Here is a 21,586-nt window from a genome sequence, read left to right on the forward strand (position 1 = left end):
TGAGCGTTTTATAATGGAATACTTTTCAGAGTTTATGATCTTCAAAAGCATAGCTTACGGAGTTCCAATCCTTCCCATTAATCATAAATTTGATTATGAAAACTTTTATCTCTTGCATTATAACTATTGTTATTGTATTCATCTTATAGTTGTTGTATTATATTATAAATGTTGTGATATTATGTTCGATCTCTCATAATCATAATCTACTATGTTATAATTTTTGGGATTTAAATGTGCTATAATTATTATACTATTATTTTAAATCTCTGATAATTCATTTTGTTAGTATTGTGATAATATGTTATAATCCATGTTTAAATTTCATTCAAACCTTAATACTTACTTGATCAATGTTCGTGCCATACTCCAACTTTGTTTGCTCCACATTCAAATTTCATTGAAACCTTACTCAAATAATATTTGAAGCTTATTCAATCATTCTTGAAATCTTGTTAGAACCATATTTATACAATGATTGAAAAATAATGGCATAATATTCAAATCTTGCTCTTAACTTTGTTCAATCAAGTTCAAATAAGCTTCAAACATTTATTCAAATAAGACTCAATTAATGTTCAAACATGAACCCAAACTTTACTGCTATATGGTTCTACCCTCGTCCGAATCATGTTAGGAGCTTATTCGGACCAAATTTTGATAGTAACAGACGGTAAATATGTACTTTGGGGATTAAAAGCAAGTGTTCTGGTCTGAAATAAACTTTCATGAATAAATCTCCAATTTTTAATATTATGAGGCACATAAAATCAAACCTCCCAATTAAAAATATGCTCTCATAGCCCAATCAAATGGTTTGAATCAGCTTTTTCATATCTAAAAATTGAAAGGAAAATTTTAAAAAAACATATAGCAAGAAATTTATCATAAATTAGACACTAAAGTACTCAAAACAATCAGAATCTTCCAATCAAATTCTCTCAAAACAATGATGGAAACAAATCACAGTATGTGAAATTATATTTAAAAAAAAAAACATATCACTGTCTCAAACAAATAAATGTTTAATAAGGAACAAACATAAATCTGTGTATAATAAAAGAGAGTGAATAGGATAAAGAAATTAATCATTCTGTTCTTCACACTCTCTCTTAAATCTCCTCTCTCTTTGAGTTGGCGATAGAAGGAAAAGCCCCTTCTATCACCTGTCAGAAACTATTTTCTCTTAACAAATCATTAGTGATCAAAAGCAAAACTTCCTCTTCTACAAAAAAAAAAAAAAAAAAAAAAAAAAAACAAATGAATAAATATACAGTAAGAGACATGGAACAATCAAATGAAGTGGACAATGCCAAAATTATAAATGGAGCTTCTACTAACCCGAAATTTAGCCTCTTCCTGAAAATCAATGTATGCCAACAGTTCATCTTGCCTCATAAGAGCTTGATGCAAAGCCTATTCAAGTTTTTTTTTTTTTAAAGAATGTAAGATATGGCTTAAGGAGACTCGAAAATCTCCATCGTATTGAGATTCAGACACTTCAATGAATATAATTATACTGCCATCGAAGAAACTTGATTCTATTCTATAGTTTAGAAGGTTTTGGTTGTAACCAATCTGAAGCCAATTAATTTTTTTGATTTTGACAATCTCAACAAAATTTCGGGCAAAACTCAGACTCCTACTCAGAATTGATAGATTTTGTATGAAAGTTTATTATTATAACTCAAAATCTTTAAGGTTCACAAAAATTCTATCCTTTGAGCTCCATTAAATTTCATGTATTGAAAATTGATTCACATTTAGATAACTCATTGTTTCAACTCTTTTGTAAGCCTAATTATTCTTGTAATTCACCATAATCAAATTTTAAGACCTTGCATTATACCTGTTTTGTGGCAATAAGTTCAACTTCTAATGCATCAACATGGCGGACGGAGGCATTAAGCAGTTCTTCCTTCTCATGAGGCATTTCTGATGGTTTTGATTGAAGAATATCAATCTTCTCTTCCAGTTCACCAAGCCTCTTCAGAACAGATGACAGGAGGTCAGCATCTTTGAGTCCAGGAGCAGGCGATGGAGGCTGGAACACCTTAGAGGTAGAACCCCGAAATAATGCTGCATCATGCCAATCTGATTCAGGAGTTTCTTCCTGAGGCTGCTTTGTCACATGGCTGATAACCATAAAGAGCAATGTATATAGGGTGATTACATATGCAAGTATCTGCATTCTAAATCCTTCTGAATACTTCTTCACATCAACCAAAATAGCTGATGAACCTGCACCAAGCAAATTTTTTTCTTTATTTTCATAACGAATATGGAGATATGGATTGAAAACTGGACAATAATCTTTGCCTACAGATGAACACTATTAAATAGAATAAGGAAATCTCAGCTTAGATCAAAGAGGATGGTTACATTAGGCTGGGAAGGATGGAACACTAGACTCATTCCACTCATTAAGCGAATAGTTCCTCTTTCCTCTATTATACTTACGTATCCTAATTACTCTATAGTATTCTTTCAGCATTCAACTTGTTGCCTCAGATTTGTCAATCATCTTGACATCACTAATTAATTGAATATTACCATATCGATACAATATGTGCAGCTTTAGCAGCCATGCATGTATAGACAAAAAAAAACGTGTAACTGCCTTTGTGTAGTCACATTGCCTTGATCAAAGGCATTAATACGTCATCTAACAAATCCACAGGATGAACTCCAGCCCATCGAGGGAGAAAAAAAAAAAAAGAGATTTCACTATGCTCCTTGAACAGAGAAGTTTAATTAAGAAAAAAGAAAGATCACGGTGCAGTAGATTATTGGAAATTAAGAAAGATTCAAAGGATTGACCAGGCTCTTAAACGTCGCAAAGAAGTTGAAATTGCTGCGATTGTTGCTCCAATCAAGAAGCTAAATAAAAAGAGGTCAAAAGTTCTTCAACTAAGGTTCTTCTCGGTATAGAATTTTGTTCTGTTTCTCCTCTCTTGAGTTTTAGCTTTTCTTTATCGATAATTAAGTAATGGAATAGTTATGATGGGGACATTATATTATAGTTCTATAAAATTCAAACTATACCCATTTTGATCATTCTATCAACTCATATTAGTTTCACAACAGTTTCCTATACCCTAAACAATCACAACTCTTAAAAGCATTTTAGATGATTTTACCAAATAATTGCTTTAATCAACAGGACAATGCCACACATCGCTATATAGCATAGCACAATTGAAGACACGAAGGACAACAGAGCCTACAAAATTACCAATAGTAAAACAGTAGTTGTACAGGACATTATTTTGCTGAAATATTACTCATACAAGTTTCTAGCAAGGATTCTAACTTTGCTTCAATTTGGAAAGGTGGTTCGGTTAAAAACTTAAAATTAACACCATAGCAAACTACTTGCTGCAAAACTGCCCAGATATTTCAAAAGTATAATTATGAAGCATGCTATATTAGCAAATAAAGAACATGGAGCATGGAATAGGGGCACTTTTTATGTTTTTGTTCAATACAAAACTTAGTTCTATGCCTCAAAAATGTTAAATTTTCACTTTACAAACCTTTTGACTCAGACTTGCTCCTGCTCCCTCCTGCTCGTGTTCTCTTTCTTCCATTTTGCATCGACAGCTTTGTCAACTGTCAAGATACATTCAGGCTCCGAGGATTCCACGGGAAGGATGCACTTCCCAAAAACTTTTGACTGAAAAAAGACATTTTCCATCATGTCTAAATAAAAATGTAAAAAATAATTATAATAAAAACTTTCAAACTTATTAGACTAATTTTGAATGACTAAAGTTTGATTGAATATGTTTACAAGGCTTAAGAAGCTCTTAGAAAAAGATTATTTTAAAGTAATAACTAAACCTTTCTTGTTACTTTCTACAATGTTAATATGTTATAGTTCTTAAAGCTTTGGTGATTCCGGTCCTACATTGCGAGCTTCCCTATTGATAAATCATAGAACACAAGCTTTTTTGCATTGGAAAATATCTGATGATACTGATTAGAAATTGGGCTTTAATTATCCATTGATGCATTCAATAACAAAGCTTTATAATGAGGAAAGCAGATGAAACCAATTATGTTATACAATTTTAATTCTGAAAATCAAAGCAAAAGCCACCGCATCGCTTTTGGCTCAATGGAATGACAAGGAAATATGAATAGAATCAGATAAAGTGCTTAATTACCAGCATAATATGACAACTTCTGCTCAAGAAGTTATTTGGTACCTTTTCTGTACATAAACAACTCTCTATGGAACAAACGTGATAATGTCATGGGGAAGTAGGGCATATTTTTCCTAACATGAAGGAATTATATAAAAAATAACAAAATTCAAATTAAATGTTAGAAGGCATAATGGACTTCCTTTTTATTCGATTGTTATATTAGGACAAGCATATAGGTAACCTTATATATGCAAGAGAAGAGAACAACAACAACAAGCCTTTATCCCACTACGTGGGGTCGGCTACATGAATCCTTTTTCTCCATTGTGTCCTATTAAAGGTCAAATTCTCGTTTAAATCTAATAAAGAAAGGTCATTCCTAATATTTTCTAACCAAGTCTTTTTAGGTCTGCCTCTACCTTTCTTAACATAAGTCAAATCTAATACCACTACTCTCCTAACCGGGTCGTTAGAAGGCCGCCGTTTTATGTGACCAAACCATCTAAGGCGACTCTCTCTATTCTTATCTTCTATTGGAGGTACTCCAACCTTTTCACGTATATGCCCATTTTGTATTCTATCTCTAAGGGTAAAGCCACTCATCCACCTAAGCATCCACATCTCTGCCACACTTAACTTAGTATTATGCTTCTCTTTTAATGGCCAACATTCAACAACATAAAGCATTGCAGGCCTCACTACCATCTTATAGAATTTTCCCTTAAGTTTGAGAGGTAATTTTCTATCACACAACAAGCCCGATGCATTCCTCCACTTCAAACATCCAACTTGAATTCTGCTGATAATATCCCTATCTATTTCACCATTACTCTGAACAATAGATCCAAGATATCTAAAACGTGTACTCTTATTAACGACTTGATCGCCCAAAGTCACAATCCCCTCACTAGGTCTATTACTACTAAAATTACACTCCATATATTCCGTTTTAGATCTACTCAAGCGAAAACCTTTAGTCTCTAATGTTGACCTCCATAATTCAAGTTTACTTTCAACTCCCTCTCTAGTTTTATCAACAAGAAGAATCTCATCAACAAAAAGCATACACCAAGGTACATCCTCTTGCAAATGTCTAGTGAGAACATCCATAACTAAAGCAAAAAGATATGGGCTTAAGGCTAACCTTGATGTAACCCAACCAAAATAGAGAAATACTTGGTCAAACCACCTTGTGTTTGAACACAAGTAATAGCTCCTGCATACATAGAGAAGAGAATATTAACAAAAAATATTAAAAGATAACATCCTCAATAATAAGGAAATATTATAATAATAAACTGCATATCATTATAATAAAAATTCAACAATATGATAACAATAATAGAAAACTCAATTTAGCATAGAAGATGCGAACTAGAGTTTGAAAATAATAGTGACAATATATGAATTAGTCAGAGGTTTTGTTTTTATTGTTGTTGCTCTTGTAGCCCAAAGATTGTTAGCATCTCAAGATAAGTATGATTGATCCATCATAGATAAAAGTGCCAATCACAAGCAAATAGTTGACAACGAGATTCATGTAAGAGAAGTCATGAGTAGGATCATTGAATAAAGTATCACTTGAGAGAGTCAATTGAGATTAATGATAGTTTATTCAGGGTGAAGGAAAAAGTTAGTAACACAATTATCGTTAAAGAGTTGAGGAAATTGTTGAGGTAGATTTTAGCGATGGCTGTGTCAAAGACTACAAGGAAGAGATTGTGGGCGGTCAGTGTTATTGATATGGAAGTAATGCTAATCAAACAAATAAAAACCTTCAAGAAAAGAGACAGTTAAATCTCATTGGGGTGAAGGCAAAAGTTAGTACCACAATTATCGTTAAAGAGTAAAGGAGATTGTTGAGGTAGATTTTAGCGATGGATTTGTCAAGGACTACAAGGAAGAGATTGTGGGCAGACAGTGTGATTGATTTGGTAGTAATGATAATCAAACAAGCACAAACCTTAAAGAAAAGAGACGCAGTTAAATCTCCTTGGGGAGAAAACACGAGATGCAGGACTGGCTACAGCAAAAGCAGGTGCAAAATTAAAGTTGGCAAAGTGTGTTTTGTACTTGATACTAACTCGAGCAAAGGAGGTTGGGGTCGTGCTTTCCTCTTAGTTCAATAGAAGTAAGGATTTTTTCCCCCTTAAAAGAGAACAATATTTTGTAGAGAAGGTTTGGCAATGACATACCCCTAGGCCTGTAAACATTTGACACGACCCGAAAACACGACTCGAACCCGACCCGAGAAATTTGGGTTAGGGCCAACCGAACCCAAAACGGGTCGGGTTCGGGTTCTGTGTTTTGACCCGTATGCCATTTCGGGTCGGGTTCGAGTCAACCCGGGTAAACCCGAAAGTGACTCGTTTCGACCCATTTTCGTATTTACAAATTTACCCTCTTAGGGCAATTAACTAGCCATTAACCGAGACCGAGAGTACATCATTCGTGAGTCGTGACTTCGTCTCTCTTCGAGCGAGAAAACTCTAAGCTAGGACTGGCCGATTTCGCTGAGATTTCCTCCTCTGCGCCTCTTTGATTCTTCGTCATTGACTCATCGGCTCATCGCCTCATTGGTTTGATTTTTTGGTTAACTTTCTTTCGGTTATCTTTGAATAATTGAAGTCAAGCAATGAGTGTTGCAATTTTTTTTTTTTTTTTGATTTTTTGTTACGGAGCCACTGCTACTGCTACAGAGTAGAGACTATAGTGGTTTTTTTTTAAGTTATTTTCTTCTTCGATTCTTCCTTCCAATTTAAACTTGTTGTGGCTTTGAAATACCGATTAGGGCTTCACATTTTGAGCTTTTATCTGTGGCTTTGATTATCTGTTATGGCAAATTGAAATTTGCAATATCTATTATTCATTTATTCTGCTTGGCTGCTGCCTGTGGGTTGTCGGTCTTGTGGCTGTTATCGGCCTTATTAGTTGTGGCTATTTTCACTTATTAGTGTATATGTGTATGAGTGTATTGACAATTGAAATTTTTTGTTTCCTGTTGGTTGTTGCCTGTTGGAAGTGTGCTATATGTAAATTGTGTGTTGGATATTTTTTTAAGGTAAATTATCATTTTTTATTTGCATAATTTGATATAATTTTTGCAATAGATGGAGGATTCAAACACACTTCCTGAAAATTATATTCAAGAAAATGATGAAGTTCGCATTGAAGACAATGTGGTAGAGGGTTTAGATGCATCTGATGGCGCATGTGATGATTGTTCAGTCGTAATTAAGAAGCGTAGAAGGATGACTTCCAAGGTTTGGGGTCATTTTGAGATGTTACCTAATCCTATAGCATATTAGATGCACAGCTCATATTGTTAATCTTATTGTTCAAGAGGGAATGAAGGAGATTGATGTTTCAATCTCAAAAATCAGAGAGAGCATAAAATATGTCAAGGGATCTCAAGCTAGGAAACAAAAAAATTTAGATTGTGTGAACTAGAGTTGCTTGGAATCGAAAAGAGGCTTAAGACAAGATGTTCCTACAAGGTGGAACTCCACTTTCATAATGTTAGAAAGTGCTCTATATTACCACAGGGCTTTCCAACAATTAGAGTTGGGTGAGTCCAACTTCAAAACATGTCTAGTAAATTCAGAATTGGAAAGAGTAGAGAAAATTTCAACATTCTTGAAACCTTTTTATGATATAAGGTTTGTTATCTCTGGCACGAAGTATCCAACGACAAATCTATATTTTCCATGCATATCTACAGCTTATGCTACATTGAAACATGAATTGATAGAGGGCCATGATTATATAAAACAAATGTGTAGAAGGATGATTGCAAAATTTGAAAAGTATTGGCATGATTTTAGCGTCATTCTTGCAATAGCAGTTATTCTTGATCCGAGATATAAATTCGCATTTGTAGAATGGTGCTACAAGAGGTTATATGTGGGTGATTATGTGTTTGAGGTAAAGAAGGTGAAAGACAGTTTGTTCTCATTATTCTCGAATTATGCAAGCAATAGTGTCAATGTTCCGGCAAATGTAAGTGAACGACGAAATACTGAATGCACAAGTCGTTCTTCTTCCACTGTTATAAATTCTCAATTTCAGCAGGTATAACTTTTTTTAATTAACAATATATGAATCCTTTGAGGCTTAACTTATTTGCACCAATGCTCACTTCTTACATTCCAAAACAGGATTTTGATTCCTTTGAGGAGGTAGAAATGCCAAAAAAATCAGAATTTGAGATGTATCTTAATGAAACAAAAATAGATAGAAAAATTGAGTTGATATCTTACATTTTTTTAAAGCCAACCAATATAGATTTCCTGAGGTTTCTGCAATGGCACGTGATGTTTTGTGTATTCCCATATCAAATGTTTCCTCTAAAAGTGCTTTTAGTAATAGTGGGCGAATCCTCGATCAATATCAGAGTGCACTAAAACATGATATCGTTGAGGCTTTGGTCTGTGACAAGGATTGGCTATACGGGGATAAGGGTGTAGTTTTTCTAAACTTTTACTTATATAATTGCACTTTCTTTAGTAATTAAGAGCTGAATTATTAAAAACATATTATTATTTGTTGATTTGTTGCAGTTATACATGATCCTGAGCTTGAAGCTGTGACTGAAGATGTCCTTACTTTAACAGTAAATGAACTTGAGACAAATGCTGGGGAAAGTTCTGTTATATGAAAATTTTATTTGGTTGTTTGGTACTTTGGTAGTTTGGTTTAATGTTGAACTTGAAAGACAGTTATTTCTTTAATGTTGTATTTCTGTAAGTGTGTTTGGTTTCGGGTTACCTATTGCTTGCTGCTTCAGTTCTGTGCTGTGCTGGAAAACTTTAGTTGTTTTGGTAAACTTTAGCATGTGTTGCTGTGTTTATTGCTGTGAAAATTTTATTTGGTTGTTTGTTGCAGTTCTGTACACGATCCAGAATATTAGCATATTCTGTAATTTGTGCTGTGTTGGATAGTTCTGTTATCCTGAGCTTCAACATTTTGGAAAACTTGTGTTTTTTCGGGTGCATGTGCTGCCAGCTGCTTCAGTTCTGTGCTGGTTCTTTTGAATGCTGATTCATTTGATATTTTGATATGTGCTGTTTCGTGTATCCTGCTGCTTCTTATGATTCATTTGAATATTTGATCAAGCATTAAATATTATTTGTTGTTGTTTTGAAGTTATGAAGCGATGATGATCAACCTTCTCAAATTATAATGGGAATAACCGAATAATTTTAGAATAAATGCTATTACAACCAGAAGACATTTGTAATTTTATATTCAAGTCAAATGAGTAGATACTACATATATAAATGAATAGATACTAACTTAATGCAAAATACAATTCGTCTCCTTGGATGGTAATATGCTAATGTTGATTGAAATTTGAACATACACCTCATAAGGTGATTAAAGATTTTGGAAGGTTTAATCTGAGCAATGAGCATCATATCTAACTTGTTAATTTCGCATAATACAGTTCTTCCTTGTTCTTTGAATATAGGTAAAGTGCTGAAGACTTGAAGTTGAGCCGTGCTTATTGGTTGAGCAAGGGAAAAGTGACGATTTGGTCATTTTGTTGATTTCTAATTTGTAAATGATATGTAATTTTTTTGTAAAAGATATGTAATTTTTTTTGTAATTTATTGATTTCTAATTTGTAAATAATATGTTTTGTTGTACATTTTAAAAATTTGTTTCACAATTAATTGAAGGGTATATATTTTTATTTGTAATTAAATACAAAAAACTAATTTTAATTTTTTCGGGTCAAACGGGTCGGGTCAGGTTGACCCGGACCCAAAGTGGGTCGGGTTCGGGTCCAGCAAACTGACCTGTTTCGAAAAACGGGTCGGGTTCGGGTTGACCCATATGTACCCGAGTCAGTTTCGGGTTGAACCGAACCCGACCCGTGACCCGGTTTTGACAAGCCTAGACATACCTAAGATAGACTGACCATGACTATGAGGTAGATTCATGGGTGGATTATGTTTGCTTATGTGGATCTTTGTAGTGATGGATAGAGTACGAGTGATGACAGCGTGAGTTGGTAAAATTAATATTGGGAGAGAGAATCAGGTGTGGCTTCTTAAGAAAGTGGTTGCAGCTATACAGAAACAAGGGAGAAATGATAATGGTTGTGGAATTTCGGTTCACTATAGCAAAATATTGAGACTGGATAGGTTGCATATGTGTTGTGGAGTTGCTAGTTTGTGAGAATAGGTGATTTGAACTGTGAAGGACTAATGTATTTGAATGTATTGTGCTGGAGGTGGTGTGTTTTTGGTGGAAGATAGTTGCAAAAAAAAAAGTGATTATCTTTCTAAAGTGATAACATAAGGTAACATGATTGTGTAGCACAATTAGTATTTATAACTAATCTAGCACTCTACTAGAATGGAGGAGGATTTGAAAAGCCAACCTAAAAAAGTTATGATAAAACTATTGATAACGCAAGATGATTAGAATTGGTCAAATGCGATCACAATTGAATATTTACTTCATACTAGTGGGCTACTATTCAATAAATTCTTTACAAAATAATTTAAGAATAGAAGAAACATGCCTTATCTACTCTACTATGTTGGACAAAATTTTAATTGACAAAAAAAAATGATCTTCCTAAAATTTCACCAAATTCTTGGAAATAAACTAATGTATTATTTTGGGTGAATTTTTTTATCACTATTCAAGTTGGAACCCAATCTCAAATGAACGTTTACTTCCTAATACAATTTTTAAGACAACATTGAATAGAAAAAAGAGAAGTGACATACATATTTCTATAGCTCATGAAAATGCTGAAATACTATTAGACCGATACAGGAGGAATCGATCCAGGATGTCTAGAAGGACCGGCCCTAGTTTACTCCATGCAGAAATAGGGTCCAGCCAAGTTGGATTCCGCCCCAAATTAAGGTGGGGCCCAAGGTTTATGCAAGGTGGAGGGGGCGGCCAGGAGGGGAATTAATTAGAAGATGTTTCTTAATCGAAGAGGGCAAAATTGGGGGCTGATTTGAGTGGGGATTAATTAGAAAATAATTCCTAATTAAAAAAGAGCATATTTGTGGGTTCATTTAGAAGGGGATTAATTAGGAAATATTTTCGAATTTAAGAGGGTAGATTTGGGGCTGATTTGAGAGCTCTTTTGGTATTTGATGTTTATTGTTTGCTTTAAGTAATCAATTTACCCTAGGGTTAAGGTAATGATTTTTGTATGCAGAATTTAGTGAGGTTTTGCTATCCACTGTTTTCGTGAGGGATTCTAGCGACGTCTAGGATTTGGGAGAGAAGATCCTCCTCTCGAAAGAGGACCATTGTACCTTGCTTGTTTGTGTTTCTTTTCTTATCAAAAAAAAAAAAAAAATGTGGGTTTGCTGAATTTTACTGTTTGTTCATTGATTTTGTGCTCGACTCCTATTAAATACTTGAGTATCTCATCAGAAAATTATGGAGCCCTCCAACTCTCAAATAAAAGTTGGATAATGGCTGAGATTACTTGTTGTCGCAAAAAAAGAAGTTGAACATTATAATTCTTCTAAAAGAAAACTTTAACATAATAACACCTTGGATTTATGTAAATTTTGATATGCATAAAAACTGAAAGCATAACGAATTGACTGCATAATCATCTTCATTAACCTTCTCCAACCATTTAAAGGCTAGCAGACAATTAAAAAAAGAACATTTTTTGGAACAAGGTGAATCAACAAACAGAGTTTGAAAAAGAGGGCTTACAATTTTTTTCCTAAAGAATTAAATTTGTATATGTTTCAAAACTAGTTATCCAAAGAAACCAAAAGCATTAAAGTAATTCACAACCCCCGCCATCACATTTTCATAGTTATAGGGAGTTGTTGAAAGTGGCATGGTGCTGGACAGTCAAGCTTACCTCTTCTCGCACAGGGGTTAAGCACTGGCACGATGCATAGCTCTTAACTGCTTTTGGAGAGGCAATATCTTCTGCTTCTGAACCAGATTCGGCAGTGGAGGTATCACTACCCATCACCTGACCAAGCAGCAAGTGACCAAGTTTAGTTTTACAGATTAATCAGGTGTACTGTCAAATAAATTTAAGTCAACAAGCCATACTGCCATACCAATGGATATTTTGGTTTCGCATAAGCAATGATATTTCCCTCTCCTTTCGAAACAGTTACAATCTGCCTTGTGTATTGGGCTTCTCCACTGAGAACCATCTGCATATACAAAACCAAAATTATTATCATGAGCTATAAGATATAATAGCATACACACGCGCGCGCACACATACACTAGTATTTACCTTGAAAGGATTCTGCTCGTGTGGTTCGAATGCAAAGGGTACGATCACACTATCCCGTAGGACAAAATGGTCGTAGGCCTTTACAATCGACACAAGCAGGCCGATGGAAGAACAGATGGAGCTATATATACGATTAGCCATGGAGGATAGCGGGTTTTCACCTACGTACGCACCTCGATGGATAATAATATCTATAACCCAAAAGTTCATGAGATTTCCCCTATTCGATACATCAGCATCGAATAGGGTTTATTTGATTGTGGGGATCGGTTTCCTACGGGCGCAAGCCCCCGTAGTTAATTACATCCTAAGCCTTGACTTAGGAAAACTCTCGATTAAGGATGTTAGATTATCTCCTCTAATGGGTTTAGTGCAAGGGGATTTCTAGGCTTCCTAATCAAAGGGGAATGTCCCAATTTGGCTTAATCAATCACACATGGTTCATTCAACATCCGGCCGGTCCGAGGAAAGAAAAAAACTGGAGAAATGAAAGAGGCCACGCATTCAAACAAACATGAGAGAAAGAGGGAGGCGGCGTCATCTGTGTGACGCAGATAGGTAGGATTTATAGTCCCCGAAAGAATGGAGAACTTACCCAACAATAAGGTGTATAGAAGTACACTTGTACCCTCCCCCTTTAGACTCTAAATCTATAAAAGATGTAGTGTTGTACACACAACACTAACATCTACGACCTAACTAATATTGTCCTGGACTTATTTCTTGCCTGACAAAGGAAGCCAGCTAAAACCTCATAATCGTGTAAAATCCATGCTATCCGGTCTGTATGAGAGATGGGTGGGTAGTTTAGACACTGAAATTGAGATCGACAACTAAAGAAATCCCTAATTGATCCTCCACTTATGAGAGGTACAATGCTTCTAAAAATAATGCAATTAAATTTTGATTTTAATTATTTACTAATGCAATTTATGCTGGTTAAAGTCTCCAAATTAGGATGTATGAAATTTTCAAAAGGCTTATAAAAATAATTTTTGAGAATGACTAAACTTCCCCAGGTCCGGCACTTCATCCTCATAGGCCAGATTATCCGGACTCTACCCGCAGGCGGGGAAGCTTGTCTAAAAGAAGAGAGAATGCATGTATGCGACCCCGGATGATTCCGGCTATTTCCTAGAATCATTATGTTTCTATGTGAGTTAATCTAAAATTTTTATTATTAATTACGAGTAGAAGAATTTTTATCCTAAAAGAGCCTAACGGTCAAGCGCAAGCACATGCTGAAAAGAAACCTAAGAAAAGCATGCTGGTTCTACTGCGCAATCAAAGTAAACAAAACACAACAGAAATAATAAAATTCCACGGAAAAGAGTGTCCATGGCAAGTGCCATTCAATATTACATCATAGAGTACAGAAAGTAATGGTGGTCAGGCTCCACCGACAACAACACGGAAATGACGCAAATCTTAAAATAAGGCATTTTATATCTTCAGCCTTCTTCTTCACTTCCTTGATTCGTCCATGGATCGTCTTCAATTCTTCGGGCTCCTTGTAGTGAATACTCCAAAAGAATGCCCAAATAAAAAAAGAAACCCCCTGTAGGGGTTTACTTTTCCCTTTGGACTCCTCGTAGTGAGTGCTCCAAAAGGATATCCAAATGAAAAAGGAAACCCTCTGGGGGGGTTTACTTTTCCCTTTGGATTCCTATCTCTTTAAAAATGCCTTATTTTAATGATTTTCACAAAATTTACTATCAAATACATTACGTTATTAAAAATAGAAAATCTAGACTCTCCTGCAGGGGTTATCCTAAGCAGTTTATAATAAAAACTCATCCAAGCAGTTATATATATGAAAATGCTGAAAAGTAAATCACACTTAGCCGTGCTTTGATTATTGGGGGCTAAGCAGCTGAAGCAGGTACCTAAAGCAGTTATACATTTATTATTATTAATTTTAGCCCCCTTTTTAGCGCTTTGTAAGCACGACCACCTGCAAGAAGACAGCATTAGTATGTAAAAGCGTCCCTAACCTATGGGTATTCTAACGCTCACAACCACAGTGCAGAAAAGAAAAGAGCAGAAAAAGCGTCACAGAAAAGCATCACAGAAAAGCTACAACAAGTAGCAAAAACAAACAGCACACGGGTCACATGCAGAGCGTCACAATACAGCACAGAAAAGAAAAGAATAACAACATTCTAACATAAAGCTAAAAGTCGTGTCCTATCAAACTCATCTAAGTGTGTGAAAGCTGTGGGGTTTTGGTAGGTCCTATATGGGATAGTTTAGTTAGAGTTGTTTGTATTTTTTTCTTTATTTGTTAAGAATGGCAAAGGAAAGAATTTTAGATTAAAATTTAAATATTAATATTTTAGGATTGATTTTTAGGATGTTTTATTTTTAATGTTTGATTAACTACCACCTTTATTTCACACCGAGGTCGTGAGGTTTATTTCACCCTCCTTGGGGCTAACTTAATAACCTCGTAGGCCTGGGTTACCCAGTGATAATTAACTTTGTTGGATTATTTTAATTTGTTATTAAAAAAGAAGAAAAAGGTAGATTAAATATTTTATTAATCATATTTGTTGATTGATTTTAGAAATTATACTAAGGTTTGACATTTATAAGTATCTTACCCTAATGAATTTTTATTTGGGATTTGATCACCTAATTAAATCTAATTCTTTTAAATCTTAAGATGGTTAAGAGTTCATCATTAAATTAGTTGAATTAGATTTAGGTTTATATTTTAGATTTAGAATTTAATAGTTACAAATGTTAATAACAAATTGATTAAGAATTAAATATTTTAATAGGTTTTTAGAAATTAGATTAAAATTGGTTAATTGATTATTAATGAATTAAGAAAAATAAAATCCAAATCTAGGAAAACGTGTCACTAGGTTTTTTTGTTTTAAAGTCTCAATCCTATAAGGAACATGCACCCTAAGTCTATGTTTTCTAAGACTCAGTCTTTAATTTTTGTCCTTAGATGTCACTAGTGTTGTAGGACTAAAAGTGATGTTGTTTTTCTAATTCCTAAGACTTCTATACGGATGTCATAGAATTTTAGTGATCTAAAAAAAAGGTAAAAGCAATCCTAAATATATAATTGAAGTTTCTAAGGCCCTAAGGGTGGGAGGCGTACAACCATCTAGGCTCCTAAAGGTTTTTCTAAGTTTTAGTAAACTTACAGCATCGGGGGCTACGACCCGGTGGTTCCGCACGTAGTGCCCCTACCGGAATGGTAGGGACGACTGATGCTCGGATCCGATTATCCTAGCTCCCTCTCCAAGTGCTCCAGCGCTCCTTATCCATTGCTCTCCAATAGGTACCTCGCACAATATAAAGGAGATGTGTATTAGAACAATTCTATAAGCGAATAATTATATAAGGAAATGAAAGTGCTGTAAGAAAAAGACAAGAACATACCCTTTGTTACTTGGTTGAGTCGTTTGTGTTTTGAGTCCTCATTTTACAAGCATGCAACCCCAAAAAACATAAAAGAAAATGGCGGAGAAAACTAACGAAAAAAATCAAATACAAAAAGGGGTATAGGCATTGTTGTTATTGGATACACTTCGTTGAAGTCAAGTGTACCCAAAAGTCACATTAACAATGCCCTTTGCTGTTCCCACTCCGAACGAGGCACTTGATACATTTGACATATCTACCCATAACACTCTAAACCAAACCCTACAACGACTAAGGGAAAAAAAAACCTCTAAAACTAGACTTATAACTAAATTCACCTTGCTTTGAACCTATCCAACATTCTCTTTATCCTTATAAGCTAACATAAAGGGGAGGCAATCCCATCCTGCTCCCAAAAAGACACTAAGCACCTACAAACATAAAGCTCCCTCAAAGCTTCAACTCTCTAAAACTCACTCTTTTAGAAATCATCACTAAGAGAACTCAATTCAAATAGGAAAGCACTAGTCACTCCTAAATGACACTATAGGGATCATGCTAAATAGGTCCAATCAAACCCAACATGACTTGTAAGAACCTCTAAATACTACACAAACCCTTACAAAAAGGAATCTACCAAACTCTTTGACACAAAACCCTACAAAATAACAAATAAACAAGTGCCTCTTTCTCTAACTTGGAGTGGGGCATGAAAATATAAAACTTTGCAACAAGAAAGTCTTATAAAACTCCTCATTGTAAGGCTTTCACTAAATTCGTCGTCCCTTTAAAATAAATTCAAAGTCACTAATAAATCATTCTAACCAAAGCAAAACAAGACGTCTTTCAATCAAAAACGACTTTCCAAATTGGCAACACAAAGTGACTCGTAAGAAAATTTCAATAAAAGCAAGGAGAAACATTTCATTAAAAAAAACTTTCTAAGTATAAAACGACTCACAAAACTCTTTAAAAGAAACTCAAATGTCACACCTAGCGACGACCCATAAAACAACTACAACATTTCACATAAATATGGATGAAGACATGACTCGATTTAATAAGAAAATATTTTAAACTTATTCCAATCATTTATACGAAATGCAGAGAGACAATATCATGCTCAAAAGGTTTTCAAATATTCATTGCTAACAAATAATAACCAAATTCATATGGTTTAACTAAAATTATTACAAAAATAAAAAAAGGAGTCTCGTTACAATACAAATCTATAAAAGAGCTCATTAGGGAGTTTAACACAAGATAACATGTGGTATTAAACTATTGCATTTTAAACAAATTTGCCAAAGTGTAGTCAAAGTGTTTTAAACAATCCTCACAAAAGCATAATTATTCATGACTCCACGTTGTACTTATAACATTAAAAAAAAAAAAAACTTTCTATTTTGTAAACCATGAGAAATGCTTAGCATCATTACATCTAACCGGATATAAATTGTACATGTGGTCTAAGATGTGTCATAAGCATTTGCATTAACAGAATATTTTCCTATGCATATGTTGATGAATGTCATATCCAAAAGAAAAGTATTGGCATGTCTTTTTTTTATCTGTTAAGAAATATTCATTCAAGATTTGAAATATGATCTACAATCTGTTGGAAACTCAAAGCCTATGAATCAAGCAAGTTACCACCTCTTGTTAATGGTATTTCATCAAATAACTAATATGCAATGCTAACATGATTCTTTATAAGCAAGCTATCATAAGGGTCCTTGCTTCCAGAGTCACACATTCTCACTAAGCTATCAAACCATGTTACGAACTTTAAACCTGAACATGCTTCTAATAATATAGATTGCTTCGAATACCATCAAAAGCTTAATAAAAGCTTCCACTCAAGCTCATAAACATCTCTTTTTTTTTTTAAAGTATGTGATATTGCAAGCCTCATAACTAATGAGTATATAGAAAAAAAAATGCATCTAATCCGTTCCAAAAATACTTTAGAGCATAAACAAGTAAAAGCAGACATCTACTACATTAAAAAAACTATGAAAAACTGCACTTGTAACATTCATACAGCAATTTAGAAGCTAAAAACATAAAAAAAACTGCATGTATTTATTCCCCAAAATAGTTCGGACATTAATAATAGTGAAAATCTGCACTTTGCTCTTCTCAAAATAGCTCAGAACACTAAAAACTGTAAAAAAAAAAAATGCATACTAATTATTCCCAAATAAAAAAAAAAAAAAAAAAAAAAAAAAAAAAAAAAAAAAAAAAAAAACTGCATACTAATTATTCCCAAATCAACTTGGAAACCTCACCTCATGTGCCGTAATACATATGAGCAAGCTCTCCTATCACAAGTTCATGAATTTCATTAAATATAGGGTCTCGATGTAATTCCCGTATCTTTCTAAACAAGCTCAAAAGTGAATTAAATACCCATATGAAACTTTCGAATATAAGAATACGACACGATCATTTGTCAACGGATGTCATATCCAACGCTTCATTGCTAAACTAAAACACGAATCGAATAAAACCAATTTAATATGAAAGTTATGCTTTTGTACTCTAACGGAAAAAGCAAGAAATACATGTATCCATATGCTTAATAAATTTTATAATGATGCAATCTCTACTCATTCCACTAACGATTTTAGTATGAATGAAAGTATCATTAAACTATGGTTTCAAAGACATTCAAGGCATTAAACTAACAACCATATTCCACTCAATCTTTGGACTTCCATAAGATCCACATGCATTTTTATAAGAAGCGTAAAACGGCATTGAAAAATTTCCAACAATACTTATAAGCAAACTCTTATGCATTTTTCATGGTCCCTAACAATCTAAACATAGGACTTTAAATCCTTCATCAAATGAAATAGGTAATGACAAAGCACCGACTCCATATTCTCAATGAACAAGTGAGCTCGCCTTCCAAATAATCATGAAACAACACATTCATTTGTATGTTACTCTTATTAAGGTCAAAACAACTATCACAACTGTATTTGCTAATAAATGTCACATTCTCCATATGATTCATCGAGAATACAAAAGAAGCATGACCATCTTAACTTTTCACATAAATCCATCCACATATCTTTGTTAGCAAAAGTTCGTACATGCCTGACTCAACTAGATGCAAATACCTAAACGATACAACTTGAATAAAGTGTACTAAAATAACTTGTTTCTTTCAAACCCAAGAAAACTCACATTTCACCGATATAATGCCAATGCCACTTGTATAATGGTTAAAACAAATATACATATGGAAGAACCCTTGCACATGAAGCAATCATTCTAACTAACCTCTCTCAAGCTCTATTGAGAATGATAAACTATGACAACCATCATACTTCTAGAGTACATGATATTCATCCATAAGCATTGAATAAAATAAGTATAGTTCATGAGAGAATGACTTTGAACTCTATCCATATTTCATCAAATAACCAAATTTATTTTTCAAATATTGATAAATTTCTAGACAAAGCATTGAGGAAATTTTCAATAGTAGAGCTTTAATGTAAGCAAAATAACTATGACTTTTCTTTGAGGCATTATCACAAACATTTGGTATACATGCTTTGATAATAAATGACATGGATTTCATGACCTTCCACAATCCATGCAAAGCCCACAAAGACATCCAAAATCAGAGAAGCACAACTATGCCCATCTCCAAACTCAATAATCATGAATCATGAATGACTATAAAAATAAATCAAGCACAACTCAAAGCAATCTTGTTCTCAAATTTTGTAAAGAGTTTCAATGATATCATGAAATCTACTATAGAGAATGGGGGCATTCACTTAGAAACCCATGGGGCTAGGAGTGTAATGACATATACACCACAAAGCCTCACAAAACCACTCAAAATTTATGCAATAACCATCTAAAAGAAAAAACACATATGCAAAGCAAAATGTCAATTAAATAAGAATAGTTCTCAGATTTTTTTTGTTTGAGTAGAGAATGAGAGGAAGGTAGAGGAAGATCAATAGAAGAAGAAGAAGAAGAAGAAGAACAAGAAGAAGTGGGAGATCAAGCAGGAGAGAAGAAGGGAGATACTCACCTGCGGCTTGGAGTCGGTCGGCGAAGACAGAGGAGACGAAGTCCAGGTCGGTCCGGGCGTGCGGCTTCGGGATCGTCGGGTTCGGTCCAGGCGGCTGCTGGATCGTCGGGTTCGGTCCAGGCGGCTACGGGATCGCCGGGCTTGGTCTAGGCGAGAATGGAAGACAGGATCGAGAGCTGGAGCGAGAGTTCGGGAGAGAGAGCTGGGGCGAACAGGAGGGAGGAAGCTCTGACCGACTCCTTCTGCGAACAAAAGGAGAAATCGGGAGGGGAAGTCGGGCGCGAGAGCTCGTTCGTCTAGGCCTTTCGAACAGGAGGAGATCGAGAGAACGAGAGGGAGAGCGTCAATGCCGAGCCCGGAACCTTCGTTCCGTGTAAATCAAAACATCTTGCCGGAAGAGGAAGCCCGCCTCTTTTCGTCGTCACGCTCCAACCTTCAAAAATTCCTTAAACAGCTTTGCTCTCTGTTCGATCTCTGCCTCCATCGCAGAAATCAACTGAGACGTGGGATATGGGCTGAAACGACGATCTCGTTTGATCGTGGCCGTCAACGCCATTTACTAGATTTAGGGAAAGAATTCAAACAAATTAGAAAGTCGAATGGCATTTTAATGGGATTAAACCGAACTGGATCGGATCAAATGGGCTAAGATTAGGTTAGAGTCGGGTCCAAATTTGGCTCGATTTGAGTCAATTCGGGCTCGAGCCGGCTCAACAAAATTGGTTAAACAAAATTGGGTCCAAGATAATGATCCATTCAAATCAAATTAAATACGACGCGACGAAAACAAATTAATCGAGTCTAATTGAACTCATTCGAGTCTGATCCGGCTCGAGTCGGGTCGATTCGAGCTCGAATTGGGCTCGACGGGGTTCGATTAAATCGATCGAAAGAGCTCGAGCACGATCGAGCCAAAATCGAGGTCAACAAACGAACCCCCAACATATGCGGAGAACAATGCGTGACCCGGATATGTTGGCCTTGACCTTCCTAACTCTTGGAAGATACAACCTCAAGGTCGACCAAAGAAAGTCTTTAAGAAAATGCAGTCAACTAATGAGAACCAAATCAAAGAGAGAGAGAACAAGTCAATCATCTACCCAACCAAAGTGGGGAGATAAGAGAAGGAAAAATCTCAAAGAACCAAGTAGAATTCAACGATCACCTACGACGAATATCTAAGATGATACGGAAAGAAGGGAAACCAATAATAGTTTGAAAAATAAAGGAAATATCAAAGAGCGATAATCAGAGATAAGCAATAAGGAAGAGTAATCAAATACGGAGAAATCATCTGTCTGCCTGACCAGATCGAAACAGCAGGACAGAAGAAGACCCCACATTCACTTGACCAGATCGAAACAGTGAATGGAGAAAAACTCAATGCTCACCTGACCAGATCGAAACAGTGAACATGAGTAGAAAAAGGAGGGAGTTCTATATTTGCCTGACCATATTCGCAACAGCAAATGAGAACAGCTCAATATCCACCTGACCATATTCGCAACAACGAATAATGAGCTTCCCAAAAGGTCTAATGTCCGCCTGACCAGATCGAAACAGCAGGACAAAAGATAAAGTCCAACATTCACCTGACCAGATCAAAATGGTGAATGAGGACGACTCGATGTTCGCCTGACCGGATCGAAACAGCGAAACAAAGAATCAGCAGAAAACTCAACAACCCCCAAACAGGAAAATAAAATAGGGGGAATGAAGAGGTGGTGAAGTATGCCTCCC

At 35.1% G+C, this 21,586-nt stretch overlaps 1 protein-coding gene across 1 annotated transcript; it reads right to left on the minus strand.

Moving 5' to 3' along the window:
- Positions 1-1,255: 1,255 nt before the first annotated feature.
- LOC110112412 (phosphatidylinositol/phosphatidylcholine transfer protein SFH8-like) lies at positions 1,256-20,402 on the minus strand. The gene is made up of 7 exons (XM_028698024.1): positions 20,280-20,402; positions 12,218-12,316; positions 12,010-12,126; positions 4,857-4,913; positions 3,551-3,676; positions 1,850-2,332; positions 1,256-1,416 (listed from the first exon to the last, which is right to left on the minus strand). The coding sequence occupies exons 1-7, from the start codon at positions 20,400-20,402 to the stop codon at positions 1,294-1,296; spliced, it is 1,128 nt and encodes a 375-aa protein (XP_028553857.1). The 3' UTR covers positions 1,256-1,293.
- Positions 20,403-21,586: the final 1,184 nt, after the last annotated feature.

This window comes from Dendrobium catenatum, unplaced genomic scaffold, assembly GCF_001605985.2.
Source record: "Dendrobium catenatum unplaced genomic scaffold, ASM160598v2 fragScaff_scaffold_123, whole genome shotgun sequence".
Lineage (NCBI taxonomy): Eukaryota > Viridiplantae > Streptophyta > Magnoliopsida > Asparagales > Orchidaceae > Dendrobium > Dendrobium catenatum.

Excerpts from the sequence above, each read along its gene's own strand:
- LOC110112412 (XM_028698024.1), bottom strand. The coding sequence starts at position 20,402 with ATGGCGTTGACGGCCACGATCAAACGAGATCGTCGTTTCAGCCCATAT. Across the intron at positions 12,127-12,217 it reads CGAAACCAAAATATCCATTG|GTGATGGGTAGTGATACCTC; the intron begins GTATGGCAGTAT and ends CTGCTTGGTCAG. Across the intron at positions 2,333-3,550 it reads GCAGGAGGGAGCAGGAGCAA|TGTTCATCTGTAGGCAAAGA; the intron begins GTCTGAGTCAAA and ends TCTATTTAATAG.